This window comes from Plectropomus leopardus, chromosome 3 (genome assembly GCF_008729295.1).
Source record: "Plectropomus leopardus isolate mb chromosome 3, YSFRI_Pleo_2.0, whole genome shotgun sequence".
In the NCBI taxonomy this organism is placed as follows: domain Eukaryota; kingdom Metazoa; phylum Chordata; class Actinopteri; order Perciformes; family Serranidae; genus Plectropomus; species Plectropomus leopardus.
In genome coordinates, this window is record NC_056465.1 from 34,143,001 (window position 1) to 34,163,279 (window position 20,279).

At 37.6% G+C, this 20,279-nt stretch overlaps 1 protein-coding gene across 1 annotated transcript in view; it reads left to right on the top strand.

Annotated features, from left to right (window-relative positions):
- The first annotated feature begins 1,079 nt into the window (after positions 1 to 1,079).
- The window catches only part of tmem131 (transmembrane protein 131), a 50,368-nt gene continuing 31,168 nt past the window's right edge, over positions 1,080 to 20,279 (top strand). Inside the window, 5 exon segments of the mRNA XM_042483674.1 lie at positions 1,080 to 1,388; positions 6,814 to 6,875; positions 7,834 to 7,874; positions 12,865 to 12,933; positions 15,419 to 15,539. Coding sequence (XP_042339608.1) covers positions 1,217 to 1,388; positions 6,814 to 6,875; positions 7,834 to 7,874; positions 12,865 to 12,933; positions 15,419 to 15,539 — 465 coding nt within the window. The 5' untranslated portion in view covers positions 1,080 to 1,216.

Genomic DNA, 20,279 nt, shown 5'->3' on the forward strand with positions numbered 1-20,279 from the left:
GTTTGTAAATATGTATGTATGTATTTGTATGCATATCAAGTATGGGTTTATAATAACATAATAAGGGACTGTACTTTATTTTTCAGACTGGGGGTAAGAGGATGGTTGTTTGAGTTCGTTTTTTTGTTTTGTTTGTTTGTTTGTTTTTTGTTCCACATCATGACACTCCTCGGAGTTGCAAAATATTTTTTCCTCGAGCCTCGCTGAGTGGGAAGTGCATGTCTCCACCTCCACAAAAAAAAAACCAGAAACATATTAAACAGTCAATAAAAAGTACTAATACCACAATGTGAAAAAAAAACACATGCACAAGTAAAAGCCTTGTATTGAAAATGTGTGTATATATATATATATACATACATATATATATACATAATGTAATGTATTGTATGCAATGTATCTTATAAGTAGGCATAGTACTGTTTTTAATTTATTGTAGTGCCCTGACCGGCATATTTACAGTAATGTTCATCATTATTTTAGTTAATTTAATTATATATATATATATATACATACACAGAGAGATACAGACATAGAAACTCACACTCAATTTTAAATAATCAATAAAGAAAAACTGACGCTTAATAAACATTTTTTAATACTTTTTCCTTGGAAACTGATTATGGAATGCCTTTGTAGCCAATATCTATTAAATAAATAAATACACACACACACACACACACACACACACACAGATATATATATATATATATATATTTTTTTTTTTTAAGAAATATTGACTAAAAAGGCATTCCATAATCTGATTGTTTGCTTGGAAAAAAATATATTATCCTGTACTGTTATATGAAAAACATGTATTATTTGTCAGTTTTATTGATGTATTAATAATCCAGTGTGAGTTTCTGAGTGTGTGTGCATGTGTGTGTGCGCGCGCGTGCATATGTATATGCGCATGTATGTGTGCGTGCGTGTGCGTGCATGCATGTGTGTGTGCGTGCGTGCGCGCGTGCGCGCGCGCGGCTCCGCTGCAGCAGGCAGCAGTATACACCGCCGTGTGTCAGCCTGTGACGCGTCACCATGGAGCGGAAGAGGAAGAGTAGAAGAAGAAGAGGCAGCAGCAGAAGAAGAAGAAGCGAGGCCGCCGTCCTGCTCGGTAGTTAGCTGCTGCTGCTGCCGCTGCCGCCGCCGCCGCTGCTGCCGCTGCTCAGTTTTTTCACGGCGATGATTGACAGAGTCAGCGGAGGTTTACACGGGCATGTCCGCACACTCGCTCGGTTGTTATCGTAACAGAAAGAAGTGCAGCATGGCGAGCGGAGACGGAGCCCAGAGTCCTCGGCACTCACTCAGCGGAACCAGAACACCGTGTGTCGGATTATTGAGGATGTTATTTATTGCTTTTATTCACACGGCGCGGGCCAATAAACAAGGTTTGTAACTTAGCGGGCTACGTCCGCATTAGCTAACTAGCGCTAACTTCCGTAGACATTTGTACGAAGTGTGGATTTGGGTTACCTCCACGGGCCAACTTTAACACAGCTAGCCCGCCGCCTCGTTAACATTTACACCTCTGAAACGCAGCTGAAATGTAGTTTATTATCTTTGCTGTTAAACACTTGTCATTTAGCGTGGGTGCGGGTTTTAAGTGATAGTAAACATAGCGTCAGAGTAAAAGTGGCACCTTTAGCCAACTGTATGTGGCCTTTACAGTGAGTGTTAGCTCAGTTTGTAGCTTGTTGTCATGTTGTCAGCCGTCCATATAAGGCTGAGTTAGGCTAACAGCAAACATTATAAACATAATAATTAATAAAGGGCAGAAAGAGCAGCTGGTTAGCATTAGCTACGACTAATCTTAGCTCACTGTATGATGTTAGTGCATTTCAGTTAAGACAATGTTTATGTTTACATTTCATGTTGGAAAGAGGTACTTTATACTATAAATAATAATAATTATTAATATACTAATAACGAGTATTTTATTTACGACTAATCTTAGATCACTGTATGATGTTAGTGCATTTCAATTAAGACGATGTTTATGTTTACATTTAATGTTGGAAAGAGACACTTCATACTATAAATAATAACAATACTAATAATTAGTAATTATTATACTCATACCGAGCACTTTAGTTATGACTAATGTTAGCTCACGAAATGATCTGAGTGCATTTTAGTTAAAAGACAATGTTTATGTTTACATTAAATGTTAGAGAGAGACGCTTCATGTCATAGATACTAACAATAATAACAATAATGATTGTTATTATTACACTAATAATGAGCATTATAGCTGCAACTAATGTTAAGTCACTATATGACCTAAGTGCATTTCAATTAAAAGACAATGTTTATGTTTACATTTAATTTAAGAAAGAGACACTTAATACTATAAATAATAACAGTAGTACTTATTAATATTCTAATCGTGAGCATTTTAGCTACGGCTAATGTTAGCTCACTATCTGATCTTAGTGCATTTGAATTAAAAGACAATGTTTATGTTTACATGTAATGTGAGAAAGAGACACACTTCATACTATAAATAATAACAATAATTATTATTATACTAATAAGAAGCATTTTAGTTATGACTAATGTAAGCTCACTATATGACCTAAGTGCATTTCAGAATGTTTATGTTTACATTTAATGTTAGAAAGAGACACACTTCATACTATAAACAATAATAATAATAAACTTAAAACTTTTAACATCTTTCATACAAGAAATGCAGCCCAATGTGCTCTACATAAAAGAAATTACATTTGATTCTGATTTGATTTTTGATTTGATTCATTAATTTGGAACATGCAAAAAGGGAAATAGAGAAATTATTATACAAAACAGACATACAAAAAAGTAAGTAGTAATCGAGTGAGAATAAGTAAAAATGTATTCAGTCCAACCCCTTCTCCATAAGTCATTGAATTTATTTATAACATTGAATGCACAGAATGCATAACATAAGACGGAAAATAGATTAAAAATAAAAAAAAACCTATTGACGTTATTAATAAAGAAAATAAGGCTAAAAATAGTGTATAAAATTGAGGAAAATACATCATTTTTACATTATTCATATAATTAATGGACTATGCTGACATTGTTTGCTAGAATGGCTCTAAAAATGATATTCACTCTCAACCCTCTGAAACCGAGATCAACATCACTTTTCTTGTGCTGCGTTCAGATACTTTCACAGGAATTTAAACCATCAAAAACTGAGGAGATTGGTTTGATTTCTCTGAAAACAAGAAGAAAAGGGGACATTATGCAACTTGTCAAGAACTGTTTTGCAAATTGCAAGAAATTAGTAGATATGGAAAGTAATTTTTAAAGACACGAGGGACATACTTTAGTGAGCTTACAAACAGGTTTGTCAAAACCATTAAAAAAGTAAATAATATAGAATAAAATCACTTTTTAAAGACTTGTCCTGTTGCAGTCTAATAGCAAAAGTATTCCTCTCCATCCTAAAGTTGTCATATATATATATATATATATATATATATATATAGTGCCCATGTTTTCATTGTGCTTTGACTGTTTATGTATAGATTTATAGGTAGTTTAATTATTATAGATTTTCTTTTGTACTTTTTTGTGTTTTCTTGAATCTTTTGTTTGTGACCCCTTCAAAACTAAATAATACATTTCTGATGAAACATTAATAGCAGCATTGCCTCTTCGTGGCTGCCAGGGTGCCCTGTACCACTTCCTCAAACTAGAGTCAATGACGGAAATGTCTGAATCAGTCGGGTCAGGTGACTGATTCAGACATTTATTTGAAAACGTGGCTGCCTGATTATGACTCTGCGTTTGGCTCCGGTCGTTTAGGGGCCAAATGACAGCCGCATGTTATTTATCCAGCGGGCTGAAGTGTCCAGCTGTCAAATCTACTGATCATGTCAGGTCACAGTGATAAGTCTGTCCGTCGTGAGTGGACAGCTGCAGTCAACGTCCGAGATAAGCTGTGCCAACCCTGAAACGTGTCTGGTGCCTATAAATTGTTTACATTGGCTCCATGTGTTTGCAACACAATCTGAGCATTTATCCAAAAAGAAATGTACTTGAGCGATAACGGAGGTTATTTGGCAGACATTGTGATGTCACTTTGTCTGCAGACTCAGGAAACAGTGTCTGAGTTAGTTAGATCACTGCTGGTTGTGCTTCACTATTCAAATTATCTGTGCAGATTCACACAGGCCCAAGCCAGGAGAAATGACGTGATTTATGCTTACTTTCAGTTTGACAATCGCTAAAAAACCCACAGTTGCATTTGGCCACCTTTGATTGATGTTTTAGATTTAGCCCCAAAGCTTATTATTGTCGAGAACATTTTGAATTTTGTCCTATTTGTTGTTTTGATAGTAGTTTTGTTATCCACCTGCTGACTAACAAGAAACATAATGATTCAAAGTAACAGAAAAGTTTCATTTTCTGTTGAGCTGCATTAAAGCTGGAGTAATTCAGTGTAACTTTCACTATGACTTTCCTTCACAAAGTCTTGGAAAAGTTATTTCTTTCCACTATATTCCTGCCAAAGAAGTTAAGTTGGACTTGGAGAAATTTACTCCAACTTTCACCAGATGCTTACCCATGGCAGAGTAGCTCTAATGTCAGCTGTGTGTGATGTAGTACTCGTGTCATGTCAGTAATGAAATCTAAAACGGAAATGAAACCGAGTTGTTGCATGAAGTGATTAGATCACCAGGTTCAGCTGATGCAACTTAACCTAAAACACACTTAATAACCAGCAGCAGTTACAGCTGTAGATGGTAACTTTTAGAAAATTACCTTTTTGATATATTTGCTGAAATTCTCATGTTATTGCACAGTGGTACATGAGACAAATCTGTGGAAAAAAACATATACTCTTCCGCCTTCTCTTAGTTCTTCTAACGCTTGCATGTGAACAAAACTACCAATCAGAGCCGAGGAGTCTCTGACGCAGCTGTCAATCATGCCTCACAACTCGTGAGTTGTGGTCAGACTGTCAAACTAGGCACTAGTTACTACACTGTTACTACATTGCCTATTTCTCATCTCAAATATTTTCTGAAATTTTGGTGTACTGTTTAGCTGTAAAATGAGAAAGTTTGTGACCCAGCTGCTTGATATAGTCAACTGAAGTACCAACTTCCCACTAGTGTTGTCATGATTGTGTAATTTCTAACTTTGATACATACTTTGATAAATACCATAGGGAAAAATTGACGCTTTTCTTTTTAAAAATAGTTCGTACTGGTGTATCGATATTCTGGAAGAGAGTATTGGAAATGTTTCAAATAATCAGAATCGATATGTATTGATAAATAGATATTTTTGACAACACTATCCCCACCAGCTGGAGCAAACTTTCTTATTTTACAGCTAAACAGTTCACTAAAATATGTTACTGAAAACATTTGAAGCAGAAAATAGACAATGTAGTTACAGATTTTTGACTCATATTAGATCAGCGCTGCCTAGTTTGACCACAGTTTACAAGTTTATTGACATCATAAGGCGGGTGTCCATTATAGATTTGTGCTAAGCTTGAACGATATGTTCGAAATGTCGATAAAACACAATTGCAAGATGACTATTTCCACTGAGCGATGCTATGCGACTTCTCCTTTGGCGATAACATTTCAGTAACCATGGGGATGGATGTTCAAAACATTAGCAGCTTTATTTTGATTGCAGCCACCACACGAGCCGTCATTATTTCCAATCCAAGGCGACGTAGGCGTGGTATGTGAGTGATATTGGAAAGGCAAGCCCTTATACGTGGGAGTGGCCACGTGTAAGTGGTGATGTTATGAGGTGCAATAACGCCTCTTTTGGTGACTCTTCAACTCTTTGTTTCGAATCATGTGACCTATAAAAACAAAAACAAGTGTTTCCATTGCGGTTTTGCAAAATATGTCTTTTTCAAATCGCCCAAAATACCACCCTATGCGAGTGGATAAACGTTTTTGCAATAAAAGGGAGTTTTTTTCAAAGCTGATGTGTTTCCAATAGGCATGTTTTATATTTGAAATTTCATTAAAGATCCAGCTGTTGCTTCAGAGCAACACGACAGTTTAATTGTCAAACTTAATAACAGGTTTCATTGCTAAAAGTGTGCAGCGAACATGATCTGCAAAGGTTGTTGTTGAATTTCATTGGTGTCAGGTGTAAAGCTGCTCACTGGAGTGAAAGCGTTATAAATGCTGAGTATGGAGTTGAATTTTAGGCTCTCCAAGCTTGTCGATTCATTCTTGGAACGAGTCATATGACACCTAATGCAAGAAACATCCAGGCCTTAAAATCCTGTTAATCATACTGAGGATTTACTACCCGTTTAACACACTTCACTAGAGTCAGAGGGTTTACTTTTTTTTTGGCGACAGATACACAATGAAATGCTTCATGGACTTGCGAGTATTTTATGTGTTCATAGATTAAATATTTCTTCCTTGTCGACGCTGACCTTCACCAAGCAGAATGTGAACACAGTTACCAAGGCTGATCTTTTCTCTTGTCTCTGGTCTGCACTGAAAGTACAAGAGATTAAAGTTCACGCAGGGAGTTATCTTAACTAATAATATAACTTTGTGCTGCAGGAAGATATAATGACCGCAAACTGCTGGGTAGATTTAGGAGGAGGAGGAGCTGCTTGCAGAAAGCTATTTTTAGACCCGTCCAATTCTGCTGTAGTTTCACCTTCCAGTGTTCCCACCAGTAATTCAAAAGGGTTAAATGTTCAAAATGCTGCTGTTATTAGAGACAGTTTGTTCTCCTTTTCTGTGTCAATGATGGTGCTAATAATAATAATAATAATAATAATAATAATAATAATGTCTTCTTTTTTTTGTTTTTTTACAGCATTCATTCAGTCAGACACAATTCTAGAAGTTTTACATTTTGGTGAGGGAAGCCTTCTACAGGTGAGTACTGTTACCGTCTTCTTGTCTTTGAAATTGAACCATCACTCACTAGAGGTCGACCGATATTGGTTTTTCAGGGCCGATACAAATACCAATTATGAGTAGTTAATGAGACCGATAACCGATGTTTGGAACCGATATACATTTACAATAAACAGGAAAATCTTTCTGTCATTACTCAGAATTTGGAATACGACAAACTCCAACACGAAATGTGACATCCCCATAATCTAAAACATATACAAAAATCTGATTTAACTTTTCTTTTTATGTGAAAAACGAACAGTTGAGAGGTGAGAGTTTTCTCACCTTCTAAGGCTGCAACGGAAATAGCAACAGTGCTGAATCGAGGTCTATGTAAAAGAGGCCGGCAGTAGAATAAGATCATAGGCATCATGGGTGTGACGTTTAGATGGCGTGTTATGTTTGCAACCCAGCGTGGGAGGTTTAAAAAGCAGCTGTTAGAAGTTAGCAGCTAATTCAAAGAAGAAGAACAGCAGCTGTAAATGTCCACAAATAAACTGCCGCCATACATATAACAGAGACAGTAAACGATTGTTATTGACATGTCATGCCATTATTGTTAATAAAGCACAGCCGACGCATATGCTATATGTCACACTAGAGGCAGACGCTGTTGTGTTAAATGTCACACCTCTTGTGCTTCTGCGATGCCAGCTTGCTGTCTAAAATCACACACTGGAGTTCTGTGTAAAAATGCAAAGGCGGCATAAAGAAGAGACTTTTTAGTGGCTCTATGGCACAATCTATTTGCAAAAAGGGCTTTTTGTTTCACTCCATATTTTCCCCCCAATTATCCACGTTCAGCCTGCAGTGACTCTATATCTCCCCAGCAGGGACTGTCCCACAGTTTGACAACCACTGTCTTAACGTGGTGATGTAATGTCTGTTTAAAACACATTAAGGTAATTTCTTATGTCTTTGCTCTTTTTTGCAGGCAGAGTCTGACATTGATTTTAGTTTATATCACCAACAAAGGTAAGTTTTTATTTTTCATTTCAGAAATATCCTTCCTTCTCATGTTGCAACTATGTCAAACAATTGTGTGTTTTTGCAGTTAAATGCCATTATAAAAGTTTGGGTGTAGTCCGGTATGTGAGTGTTGTTGTTACCTGTGTCGATGATGTACCTGGATGGTATTCTTTTGTTAGTGTTGCTACAAGCTAAATGAGGTCTGAAGTGAATTGACACAGCAAGTTAAAAAAAAAACAGCAGCACACTTGAAGTGGAAAAGGTTTTTGTTTTAACTTGTCATTAGGAGGTACTGTAATGGCTTTAAAATAATGACACCATCAGCGTTTAGATTGGTTTCCTATAATCCTCGCTTTCACTCTGCAACTCTGTCTGTCACCGGGTACGATCTCCCAAAAAACAAACGCTTGATTTTCGGCAAATTCGGAAATGCGTCAACCATTGTGCATCCAAATAAAAAAAAAATTGTGCTTTTGTTTTGTAATCTCCAGTTACCAAAGAGCATCAGTGTAAACTCTGTGTAGGTGCTTTCCCCAGAAATAGTAGACAGTGAAACAATTGATACAACAGCTGCGACTGTGGTACCATTAGGTGTTACTAGACTCTAAAGGAAAAACAGAAAATTATTTTGTTGTCTTTGCAACAGCATCGCCATAAATAATACCACTTGGAAACGTTAGGAGAGGAAAGGTTAAAAATGTTTCCACTTTAATTTTGCTTCCACCTTTAACATGAAGACTGACAAAGTAGAAAACAACAAAGATGCTGCAAACATTTTACTGTAACTAATGCAAAATCAGTCACCGTGTTCATGTGAACAAGCAAGCACAAAAACTTTCTTATCAACAAACCTGGGTCAGCATTTTATTGTATCTGCCAGGCTACAAGGTATCTGTTATATGTACAATATCATAATCATTTACAAGACGACAACAACTTCAAGCCACTCTGACAATTTTGGTTAATAGGATCTTAGGATCATGCTGGTTTTTAGGATCCAGTTTATTGCCAAGTAGGTTTTCACATGCAGGGACTTTTCTTTGGTGTATTGATGCACAATATAAATATAGCAAGGGGAAATGAAAATAAAGCAGGCATTGCACAAAGCTAGAAACATAAATATAAATCACAAGACATTTATAGTTAGGTTAAAAAAAATGTAAAATATTTTCAGTAAAACCGAATTAAAATTAAAGAGGTGCAGTTTTTAGAGTTTGTACGGATCTTTGCAAAATCACTGTGAAAAAATATGAATGCATGAAAGACTGTGTAATGGACAGTGCATCATTTGTATTTAAGCCAGCTACAAAAAATAAAATTAGATTATTTTCACCGCTTTACCCTGCCATCATAAAGCTCTTCCCAATGAGTAACTAAAGCCGTTTCCTGGCCTTTTTCAGAGGCACCAGACTCCATAACAAAAACAGTCATTTTACCTCGCAGCACAAAGGAGTTGCTGGTCTGCCTCGGCCTCGATCATTTACTTTGCTTGTGTTATTATGTGACTTACTCTGTCAAATTTGTGGTATCCACAGCTGAATGTGGGATTACAACATTATGCAGAAACCTACGCCTAGTCCCGTTTTTTAAATTCTTGAGAAGAGTTTTGGAAAAATATGGTATTTAGATGCGTAATTGCGTAATACTTTGACCAAAATTTGAATCAACTACTGGAAAGCTACAGAAGTACAGAAATACTTCAAAAATGAATGTAACTGCCCTTAAATGTTGCAAGAATGCAAAGATGCAAAGAAGTGTTAGTTTTCCTGAGATCTTACGACCCCCTCAGCTCCCTCAAACGTGCTGTTCGTGACACGACTCGTAGGGGAAACTGCTCGCTCTGTGTCACCTGTTGCTGGAGCAGACCGCAGTGCGCCTCTCTGCTGCCACAGCGACTTGGAAAAGCTGAGATCTGGCAGAGCAGACCGCACAGACAGCTCATATGAGAGTCTGACAGTTTGCACCCACAGCGGCGAGGCCAAGAGGAGCAGACAGGCAGATGGTTGTGTGGTTTTTTTTCATACTTCAACCAGCAGAACCGTACCGCTGGTGCTGACAAACGTCCCTGATTGGATCACATTGCCTTCAAGGACTGCCTAAATACCTCGAGACAAACATAGCAATAGTGGCTTCACTGAAATGTTTGGATACAACTCAGATTTTGCAATGCAAGTCTTAGGTGCTGCTGGAAAGGGCTACGTGGCGATGTGTCCAACAGGTAGAACTGCTCAAACAAGTACGCGCTGTGTCCGAGGCAGGAAACATTTACAAGTCAGTTAACTTATTAACATAATGGCCTTCAAGTAAAATCAATACTCTGTCCTTAATTGTCCCCTTACACGTATGTTTTGTCTGAGTGCAGCATACAGCAGCAGGCCTTACTGTTTGTACAGTATGTTCTAATCCATAAAAGGGTTATCTCTCACAGGCGTAGTAAGACCACTCCCTGTCAGTCAAGGGGGGAGGGCATTTTTCTATTTGACTGTTTTAGAGTTTTTTTAAAAGTTCAGCTTCCCCTTTTCCTCGTTGTGTGTGTCTAGTATGTTTGGAAATGGTTGGTTGGTAGTTATAATCTCGCCGTTATTAGTCACCGTGCTCCTCTTTTGTGGAAACACCTCTCAGCATATTCATCACGACCGCAGGAATTCTTTTCACAGTCTTCATGTTGTCTTTTAATGCGCCGGTTTTAAGGTTAGCCCGACACTGGGCACATGCACATCTGAGGCCAAGAGGCACAGCCTTCCTCATGATCTCCCCGGCTCCTCCAATTACACCCCTGACATTCAACACATTAGCTCTGAAGTGCAGAGCGAAAGGCCGCACAGAATTCACAGCCGTGCGAGTCCTTAATCCCGCAAGAATTTTGTCAGTAGTTGTTATATTAATGGGAGAAGCGCGGACAGGCTGCAGATGTCAGATTATCCGGGAGGAACAGTGCTCGGCTGGGGCTCTGTCTGGATTACCGTGCGCCTCAGGGGATGGAAATCCATCCCGTCTCCTGTGAGCTCTGCTATTGGAGCACGCTGCTGCAGCCGTTGTCTGCTCCCCGTACACGTAGGCCTGGTAGTAAATTGGTGAAATTGATCTGTGGTTAATTGTCCGACTCCAGGGTGATATCAGAGTAATCGCATGTGCGTGGTGTGTTAGTGGATGGCATTGATACCACAACATTAATTCTGGTGCAAAAGAGTATAAAAGATTTCTTTTGGGGCTGTCTTAAAGGGACGGTCACCCCAGAATACGCATTTTTCCCCTTACCTGTAGTGTTTTTTATCAGTCTTGATAGTTTTGGTTTGATCTGCAGAGTGTTGGAGATAACAGCTGTTGAGATTTCTGTCTTTTCTCCAATATATTAGTATTAGATGGCACTCGACTTATGGTGCTCAAAGCGCCAAAATAATACCTCTGAGAAACTCAACAGCAGTGTTTTTTTTCTAGAAATCATGACCAGGTTACCTAAAATAATCCACAGACCTTCCTCTGAGCAGTTTCATATAGGAACTATTTTCTTTCTATCAAACCACACCTGTCTTGTTGGTGTCTCTGCCGGTGTCCTCTACGCTCATTTTCTCTGCCGGTGTCTCTGCTGCTGTCTCTGCCGGTGTCTCTGCTGCTGTCTCTGCCGGTGTCTCCGAATGTCTGCTGCGCTCTCATTCGCCACTAGTGTCTCTGCTGGTGTCTCCGTCTGTGTCTCTGGATGTCCGCTGCGCTCTCATTCGTCTCCGTCGGTGTCCACTCTGCTCTCGTTCCCCGCCAGTGTCTCAGTTGGTGTTTTTGTCGGTGTCTCCGAATGTCCTCATCGCCGGCAGTGTCCGCTCCCCTGTCATACTTCACTGGCGTGTCCGCTGCTGTCTCCGAATGTCCGCTCACTCTCTGCTGGTGTCCTTGCTGGTGTCCGCTGGACGCGGTGTGAGTTCAGGTGTAGTGAGTTTCCAGCTCGGCTCTGCTGAACAAATAAACTGATATCTGATGTTTGATTCCTTCAACAACAAGCAGAACATGTAAATCTGCAGAGATCACGACAGAGCCGTTATTTAGGGACTGTGCTGTAGCTGCGCTGCTTCAACAGGTTTTTTTTACGTATTTATTATGTTACAGCACTTTTTAAAAGTATCTGTCATATTTTTATTGTATTTTTTCTATGTTATTTTCATGTTCTAAAGTGTTGTAATACCTTATTAATATTCATCTTAATATGTTTAAATGTATGCACCAAAAAACCAAAGCAAATTCCTTTGAAGTGAAAAACCTACGATCCTTTTCTGTTTCATAACCACAAAGTCTGTAGATGATCTTGAGCAACTAGGTCATGATTTTTGGAGAGCAACATCACAGTTGAGTTTCTCAAAAGCTTTTTTTTAACCACTGCAGGCTGAGTGCCACAACTGGTTTTAAATATTCTCGGTTAAAAGAGCATGTGACTTTCAGGTGTTTACTTTTTCAGCCATCAAACGGCATAAAGCTTGATTATGTGCCACACCCGCGTCAATGATGAACTTCTCCCTCCCTGAGATTTACATAAAGGCTCTCATTACACACACTCTGTTGTACATTACAAAGAGGAGTAGCTTCTCTTTATGTACAGCCTTACCTATTGTTAAGATACACCTGTTGTGAAACAGGTTTGGTGAGTTATGACTGTGTCCTCACCAGACGGGTGCAGCCGATGCTCAAAAGTAGTTGCCTTTGTGTGAGAGAAACACCAACACGCCAAAGGCTGCAAAGAGAGGAACGTTTTTTGTTTGGCTTTCTTGTCCAGTTGATTTATTTTTTTGTACTCTATGGATTTTCATGGCGTGTTTACATATGGAAACAGTGCGCTTTATATGGGAGCGGTCCCATGGCCATCTTAATGTGCTGTTAAAAATGCCAGGGAACAGGCGCTGGTGTCTGTGCTTGTGTGTTTAGCCTCTCATTTGTTTGAATTGCACACAAACATGGATACTATTTTCTCTCTCCTGCTGTTGCTGCTGTCACATCTTCATGTCTCTCACAGCACGTCCCCGCACCGTGGGAACTGCCGCCCTATACGATTTGAACCTCCAATGTTGGATTTTCATGAACAGTGAGTGTTTGATATATTCTTACACTTTTTAATTGTTTTATTTTTAAATGATGTGTGTTTTTATTGCTTTTTGACGTTATTTGAGACTTTAAATTGTCTTTTTTGATATAAAGAGATCCCTTTTACTATAATTATTTGACCCAAAGCAATTTAGATTAACTTTATTAATCCCAAAGGAAATTAAAGCGCCCATTAGCTCACAGTAAAAAAGATTTACACAGCAAGACAATAAAAAACAATTTGAAAACAGCAGATAAAAACAAAGACCGATTTAAAAAAAACACAAGCCTGGAAAGCAATAAAGGACTAAAACCTAAAAATAAATAAAATCAGAGGGCAGAGGGTCAAAAGTAAAAAAAAAAAATTACATTAAGTGCTTCATTTCTGTGCAAATTGGCGAGGAAAAAGTACGAGGACTTAAACCTTCTTATGTGATATTAAACATTTTCAAAACTCAGTGTGTAGTTTGCAGATTGGTGCCAATGCACTTTAAAATGTATCCGTAAAAGTTTGAGTTACTCTGAGGTGAGAAGCCTCAACCTGACATCACTAATTGAGCATTTAACTCGAACACTTTTAGCTCCACCTGCACAAGATTCATTAGATCACATTCCAGTCTGACAGTCGGTGCACACCCATGCAGCGGGACCGTGTCCTAAATGTAGCTAACCCAAACAGGGCGCAGAGTGCGAGCGACTCGGTAGCTCTCAGAGGAGCGGGGGTATCCCAGCTGACCCAGCTGACCCAGCTGTCTCAGCCTGTCCTCCCCTGTCCTCCCCTGTCCTGTGTCCTCCATAAACATCCACTTATCAGCTGTGAATGTTTGCAGAGCATGAAAATAAAACCTTGAGAAATTCTCACCCCGACTCTAATACACTGGACAGGACGGGTTTGATTAGCGGTCTTAATACATCCAAAGAGGCTCAAATTTAGATGTTAATATGACGGACACGTTTAGATCTTCTCTCTTGTGTCGGAGGAACCAGCAGCCTCCTTTTCCACTTTGTTTCAAGGACAATAAAATTGATTTTTCAGGTTAAACGTGGAACAACATCATTTTTCTTGTGCTGTGTTCGGACGCCTTTCGTATCATTTAAACCTTTGAAACTTGTTTTTATAAAATGGCTAAAAAGGCAACAAGCAACTTTGCTAATGATGTCTTACAAATTGAAAGAAATTTTAAAAAGGTGACAAGAAAATTACCTGAAAATTAGTTTTAAAAAACAAGATAAAGAAATTATTTAGAAGTTAATAATGATGGACATAAAGGCAAAATGTGCAAAAAAAAATTATTATTTTTATTTGTTATTATTATTTGCCGTTTATCTATATGTTTATATGTGTATTTATTTCATTTTTATTTTAATTTTACTTTTTTGTGCCAAATTTCAGGTAATTTTCTTGAAACTTCTTGAAATCAAGCCCATTTACGCAGGTTTCAAAGGGTTAATGAGCTGACCTAGAGGTAGTCCATCATAGCATCTTTTCTTCTTAAGCCAAACGTACTTTTTTATTGCAGTCGAGCAGAGAAAATCATAAAAACTCCCCAAGTTTCAAGTCCCTTGGAGCTGATTTTCTTGCCTTATGAAATGAAAGAAAGCACAGGCTAAAAGTTTATTATTTGCTTTGGATGTAAACTTAAAGGGCAGCTTTTACAACAAATGGCTTTTAAGATGCAGAGCTACTTGTACCGGTCTTTACAAAAAGTTAATAATTTGGGGACGGTAACCTGAAGGAATGTCAAATACTGATTGGCTACAAATGAATCAGAATCAGAAATACTTTATTGATCAGTGATTTCACTGTGAAAAAAACAAACCAGAGTTCTCTAACAGCATGTTTAAAGAAGGCACAGTTTAATAAGTTACCAGTTGTAAAAAAGAACAAATACTATAAGATAGGATTGTAAAAGTTGAAAAAATATTAGAAAATGAGAAAGAATGACTTCAGCAGACTGCGTGCACTAATGTAGGGACATTAAATCTGAGTTTCTGTTCACATTTTCACTATTGAGCGTATATAAAGATGGATTTACTTAATCTCACTGTACAAAAATGAAGCTAAAATATCCCAGATATCTACATATATATATATATCTATCATGCGCTAGTGATACAGGAATGTTTAGGGGAGACCGGGGACAATTGTAACAACTTTTGTTTTTGATGTCACCCTTAAAAAAACCTCTTGAACTAATTGGTGACAGTTTGTAGGCAGCTTTTCTCTGTTTTACTTGTTAATAGTCATTTATTGTGTTTTTTAAAAGCGTAATTTGACATCTACACATCTGCAGCTGTGTACAAATATGTGTGTAAAGCCCCTCTCGTGTCAGTGGATGTTCTACACAACTTCCACCACAACTGGGACTTTTTTAGGGGAAATACTGTACAGTGCATCCATATGTTCTTTTACATTAAGGTTTTAATTTCTGTATATATATTGTTGTTTACATATATTATATTGTTGTTCTTTTCTTTGTTTGCAGGCCCGTTGGAATGCCAAAAATGGAGAAAGTTTATTTACATAATCCTAGCTCAGAAGAAATTAGTTTGATATCAATATCAGCAACAACAGCACATTTTCACGCATCCTTTTTCCAGAATAGGGTAAGTACTCATCGCTCGGGAAATCACCTTGCAAACATTTGTTTTTGTCTCAAAAGACAAGAACTTTGAAAATGCTATTTTTATTATTTATTTATTTGTTATGCGTTATTGTTAAAGAAAGAGGTGGTTCCTGTCGTCTGTGTAACATGGCTGTGATGATCTCACCGTGTTTGATTATCGTGCTTCATGCAGCATTTTTAAGCATTGATAAATCAATGTGATGACGTGTTTTGATTATTGTAAATAAGGGACTAACCTGAAAACACAATTTACTGTATCTTTCTGTCTCCTACATGCCATTTGCTGTCTTTTTTTCTGCTTAGACTCGAGTAGACTCTTGTAGTCATGCACCTTGTTAAAGCTGTAAACTGCAGCATGTAGACACTAAGAAATAGGGAAGTCCTGACGCAATTCATGAGTCATTCGAACATGTGACCACACCAAAGAAATGAATGATAGCACAAAAAGAGGCAGTCTAAACGGACAAGGCAGAGTAAAGGACAATATAATTAAGTTACAGTGCACACAGTCTTTAAAAATGACGCATACTCTTCACTGGCTTCATGAGAAAATACTTAAATCCTGACTTAAATGTACAGGATACAGTTTAACAACAGGATGAGTCAAAAATAACCAACATTGTAGTTGTTGAAGTAATACAGCTCTCCTTTTTATTCATTCCCTCCATTTAGTCTCTAATGCTGCGTTCATGTGATGCCAGAATAATCGTAATGACGACTTTCCCGTTGGTGAAATTCACTTAAATGGGCTCTCATGTTGGAAAAACAACTCTGAGATAATTTTATAACACGAGTTGCCGACTTGATGTCATAAATACTCAAACATGGCGGGCAAAAGTCGATATTTGGTCAGTGATAAGAAACTATTAATCATTAATTAATGTATTAAATATCAATTATTTGATCACAAAATATAAATGTATAACTATAACTATATAATATATAAGTAAATATATAAATATAAAACATAAAATAATATGGAAAAATATAAATAATGTAAAAACAACTATTAACCCCCCTTTTTTTAAAAATGCTTTTAAAAAAAGTTTGTTCCCACTGAACGACCTCCGAAAAAGTCGGACATCACATGAACGCAGCATAAACCTCCACTTTCTGTTGCCAGCTATTGTAAAATACAAGTAAAAAATTCTGATCAGTTCACACAACCTACTATTTCCCAGCGCTGAGGACACGTCCATATTTATGAAGACACGACCACTTCTACCGCAAATATCTGTTTAAAAAATATGATTTTTGGCACCCATCGACTATCAGTCTGATGGAAATTTAGCCTTTGAGGTCTCTGGCCATTATTTTTTGGGGATCCAGTGAAGCCAGGTGTGTAGCTGCAGTAATCGATCAATGATTATTATAATAGCCAACTCATTTGATATTTGCTTTATTGGTTTGATTCGTTTTTTAAGGAAAAAAAAGTCAAAATTCTCTGACTGCAGCTCCTTAAATGTAAATATTTTCTTATTTCTCCTCTTCATTGTGACAGTAATCTGAATACCTTTGGGTCGAGAATAAAAAAACATATCTAGACATCATCTACGGCTTTTGGCCCAAACCACTTATCGATTTATCAAGACAATTATCGACAGGTTAATGGAAAACTAAAATAATCCTCAGCTGCAACTCTAGTCGGCGGATATCCAAAAAAACAAACATTCAGACCAAGACTTCCTCCTCTGTGCGCATGCCGATTATTGTTCACTGTCAGATTAGCAACTGCTACTGATACAGCTTTATTATCCCCAATTTATTATTTATTTATTACAATTATTCTTGCCAGAAATTCCTTAAAAAATACATCAACATCAGGACAGAAACTGCAAAATAAAATAAATAAAGCTAACACAAGTGCCTGATAGAATACCAATTAGGGAAAGATACATTTAGTAAAATAAATCAACTAAAATAGATTAAAATTAATTTTTTGTAGGTGTTTAAAGCTACATTTTGCTTAAACCTTAACAGGTATCAGACTCTTAAATTAAAGGGAAGCTAATGAATGTTGTCAATAATGAGTCGTTTTAGTGGAAACTGTACTGTGCAGTGTAGCGCTCAGCATGTTTACATGCACGTTTTAGTTGAGCTGCAGTCATAATTGTCTTTGTCGCAGTAGATATGTCCTCTTTCAGCCAGTTTCTATAAACCTGTATTATTTATACAGTCCAAGATATAGACAATCAATCAATCATAACTGTTTATTTACAATAACTTTGGGTTAAAAAACCACCACGTCATTTACACATAAACAGCGCTGAGCGAACTTGGCCTTCATTGATTAGTCTTAGGTTTATGCTATATTTAGAATATTTGCAAGGTAAAGCAGCCAGCTTTACCTTGCCGTAAGGCAGCCCTTAGCGACGGGGGTTTGAAGCCGTTGTGTCAAAAACAAACTGAGATTTTACTCCACTGAACGGCGCAGCTGCTGCTCTACCGCTGCCTCCATCAGCTGCTGTGGGAGGTTCAAAGGAGAAAGTATTCAGATATAGGGAACATTTAAACTCTGGTATTGATTTTTTTCAGGCGGCTAAAACATGTTTTGCTGTGTCTACAGCACGACATCGCTTCGCCTCTGTGTTGTGGATCTGCACTTTATTTATCAGAGGAGGGGCGCGGCTGGTGTAACTTTTTTTATTTAAAATAAATATAAAATACTTCCTTTTCAGAAGTTGTAAGTCCCTCACCTGAGCCAAAATTAAAAACACCAGTCCCTCCTCAGCGCTTACATTTTTGATAAAACGCCTGACCCATTTTTCAACCGTCCCTCTCTCTAACCGCAGAGGGAGGCCAATGTGGTGACCAAAAAACACCAAGTCCAGTCAAAGTCTGACTGAGGTGTTTACATGACAGAATAACTCGACTACCAGTCAAATTATCTGGGTGTGTTAGTCTGACTCAGAGAAATGATATTTAGTTGGATTTCAGTCAGTCTAACATGTTTACGTGTATTTTAAAAGTCCAGTTTTAGTCAGATTAACACAATAATTCAACTTTTTCTGACATTATTTAAACATACTGACTGTTACGAATCAAATGAGTGTGAAAACGCTCAGACAGCTTTTCTTATGATGTCACAGTTTTACAAGCACATAATGAAGCAGAAATACCATCTGACCAGTCACCGTGGCTGGGATAACAGTAAGACGACCAGCTGATCCCAGAGCGGTGCGGGGGAACTGATCTTATCAGCGCCGACGCGTAAATAACAGTCTGTTTGTCAGACTCAGAACGTCTCATTTTCCTGCAGCTGCCCTTCACATTGGATGTTACTAAATGGTCAAATATTTGCTAAAATTCAGGTTCAAAGTGATCACAGGCTGCAGATGTCAATCTATGCAACACATTCCCACTATCAAAAATTAAAAGACAAAATAGCAGATGTGATGCTTGCATAAAGTCAGCAGGATAGAGAACTTCATTTGTTTGTTGTTAGCAGTAATGTGACTCTTTCCAACATGTATCTTCTCACATGCACATGTTAGCAAATACATCATGTCTTCTTTTCTGCATGTGGAGACTCCCGTTACAGGAAAAACCAGTTCTGTGGCTGTTTTCCTGCACTCATAATTTAGTTGTTTGAGAACTCTGTGTAGTTTTAGTCAATGTATAGCCGTGAGACACTGATTATAGAAGTTAACTGAAGAGATGGGTTTTTGTTGTTGTTCTTTTTTTTTTTTTAAACGGCATGTGCCTCAAGTGTTTTTAATGGTACGCTCGTGTCTGTAGGGCGGTAACGCGCATATCAGCGGTGAAAAATGAACTCAGCCTCAGGACACGACAGTCTAGTTTACAGAGACGTTCAGTCAGGAGGAATTCAGAGCGGGTTTGAAGATAACAACCTGAGGCCTCGACTCCTGTCATGAGACACGTCTGCATAAAGACTTTCCACATTTCAGTAGATAAAACAATACCTCCAGGGTGCGTCTTCATTTCACAGATTTTGTTTTATTAACATCATCGGTCGTGTTTAATTTGAGGTCTTTAGGTGTACAGTTTTGTGTTGTAATTATTATGATTTTATGGGGAAGCTTGCAGACGACAGAGCAGGATTAAAGGTTGTTTGCAGTTAAGAGAGTGTGTCTGCAGGTCCTTAAAAAGTCATAAAAGTCTCAAATTCAGTTTTTGTCTCTAAATAGTCTTAAATTTTAAATTTTTTTGTTGAAATTAGTCAAGCTCTTCTGTGTGAAAGTCTGCATATCTGATATTAAGACCTTCACTGAAACTTTAATTAATAATCACACTTGTGTGTTTGAGTTTGTCTTTTCATTTATTCTTTTATTCTTTCTATTCTTGGTACTATTATTTCTGTTTTTACTGCTAATACTCTTTGAATTCTACTTACTCTTATTGGTGTGGGTTGTTATTGTTTTTGGTTTTGGTAATTTCTTTCTCTCTTGTGTAATTGTACTTTAAATTTTGGCTGGCCTTAGTTCAGCATTATTGTTTGGCTCTTATAGTTATGTTACTTCTGCAGGAAACCCTTGTGCTTCTGTTTTGCCTTGTTTGTCAAAGCACTTTATAAACTCTGTTTTTAAAGATAAAGTTATTATTATTATCATTATTATCATCATCATCTGTTGGCAAAATGTAGATTAATAGATTAGTACAGTTTACTCTGAAAAGCCATCTTCCTGCAAACATCTGCACAGGACTGCATATATACTACTGACCTTTAAACGTATTGCAGGGCATGAATAAGAAAAGATGA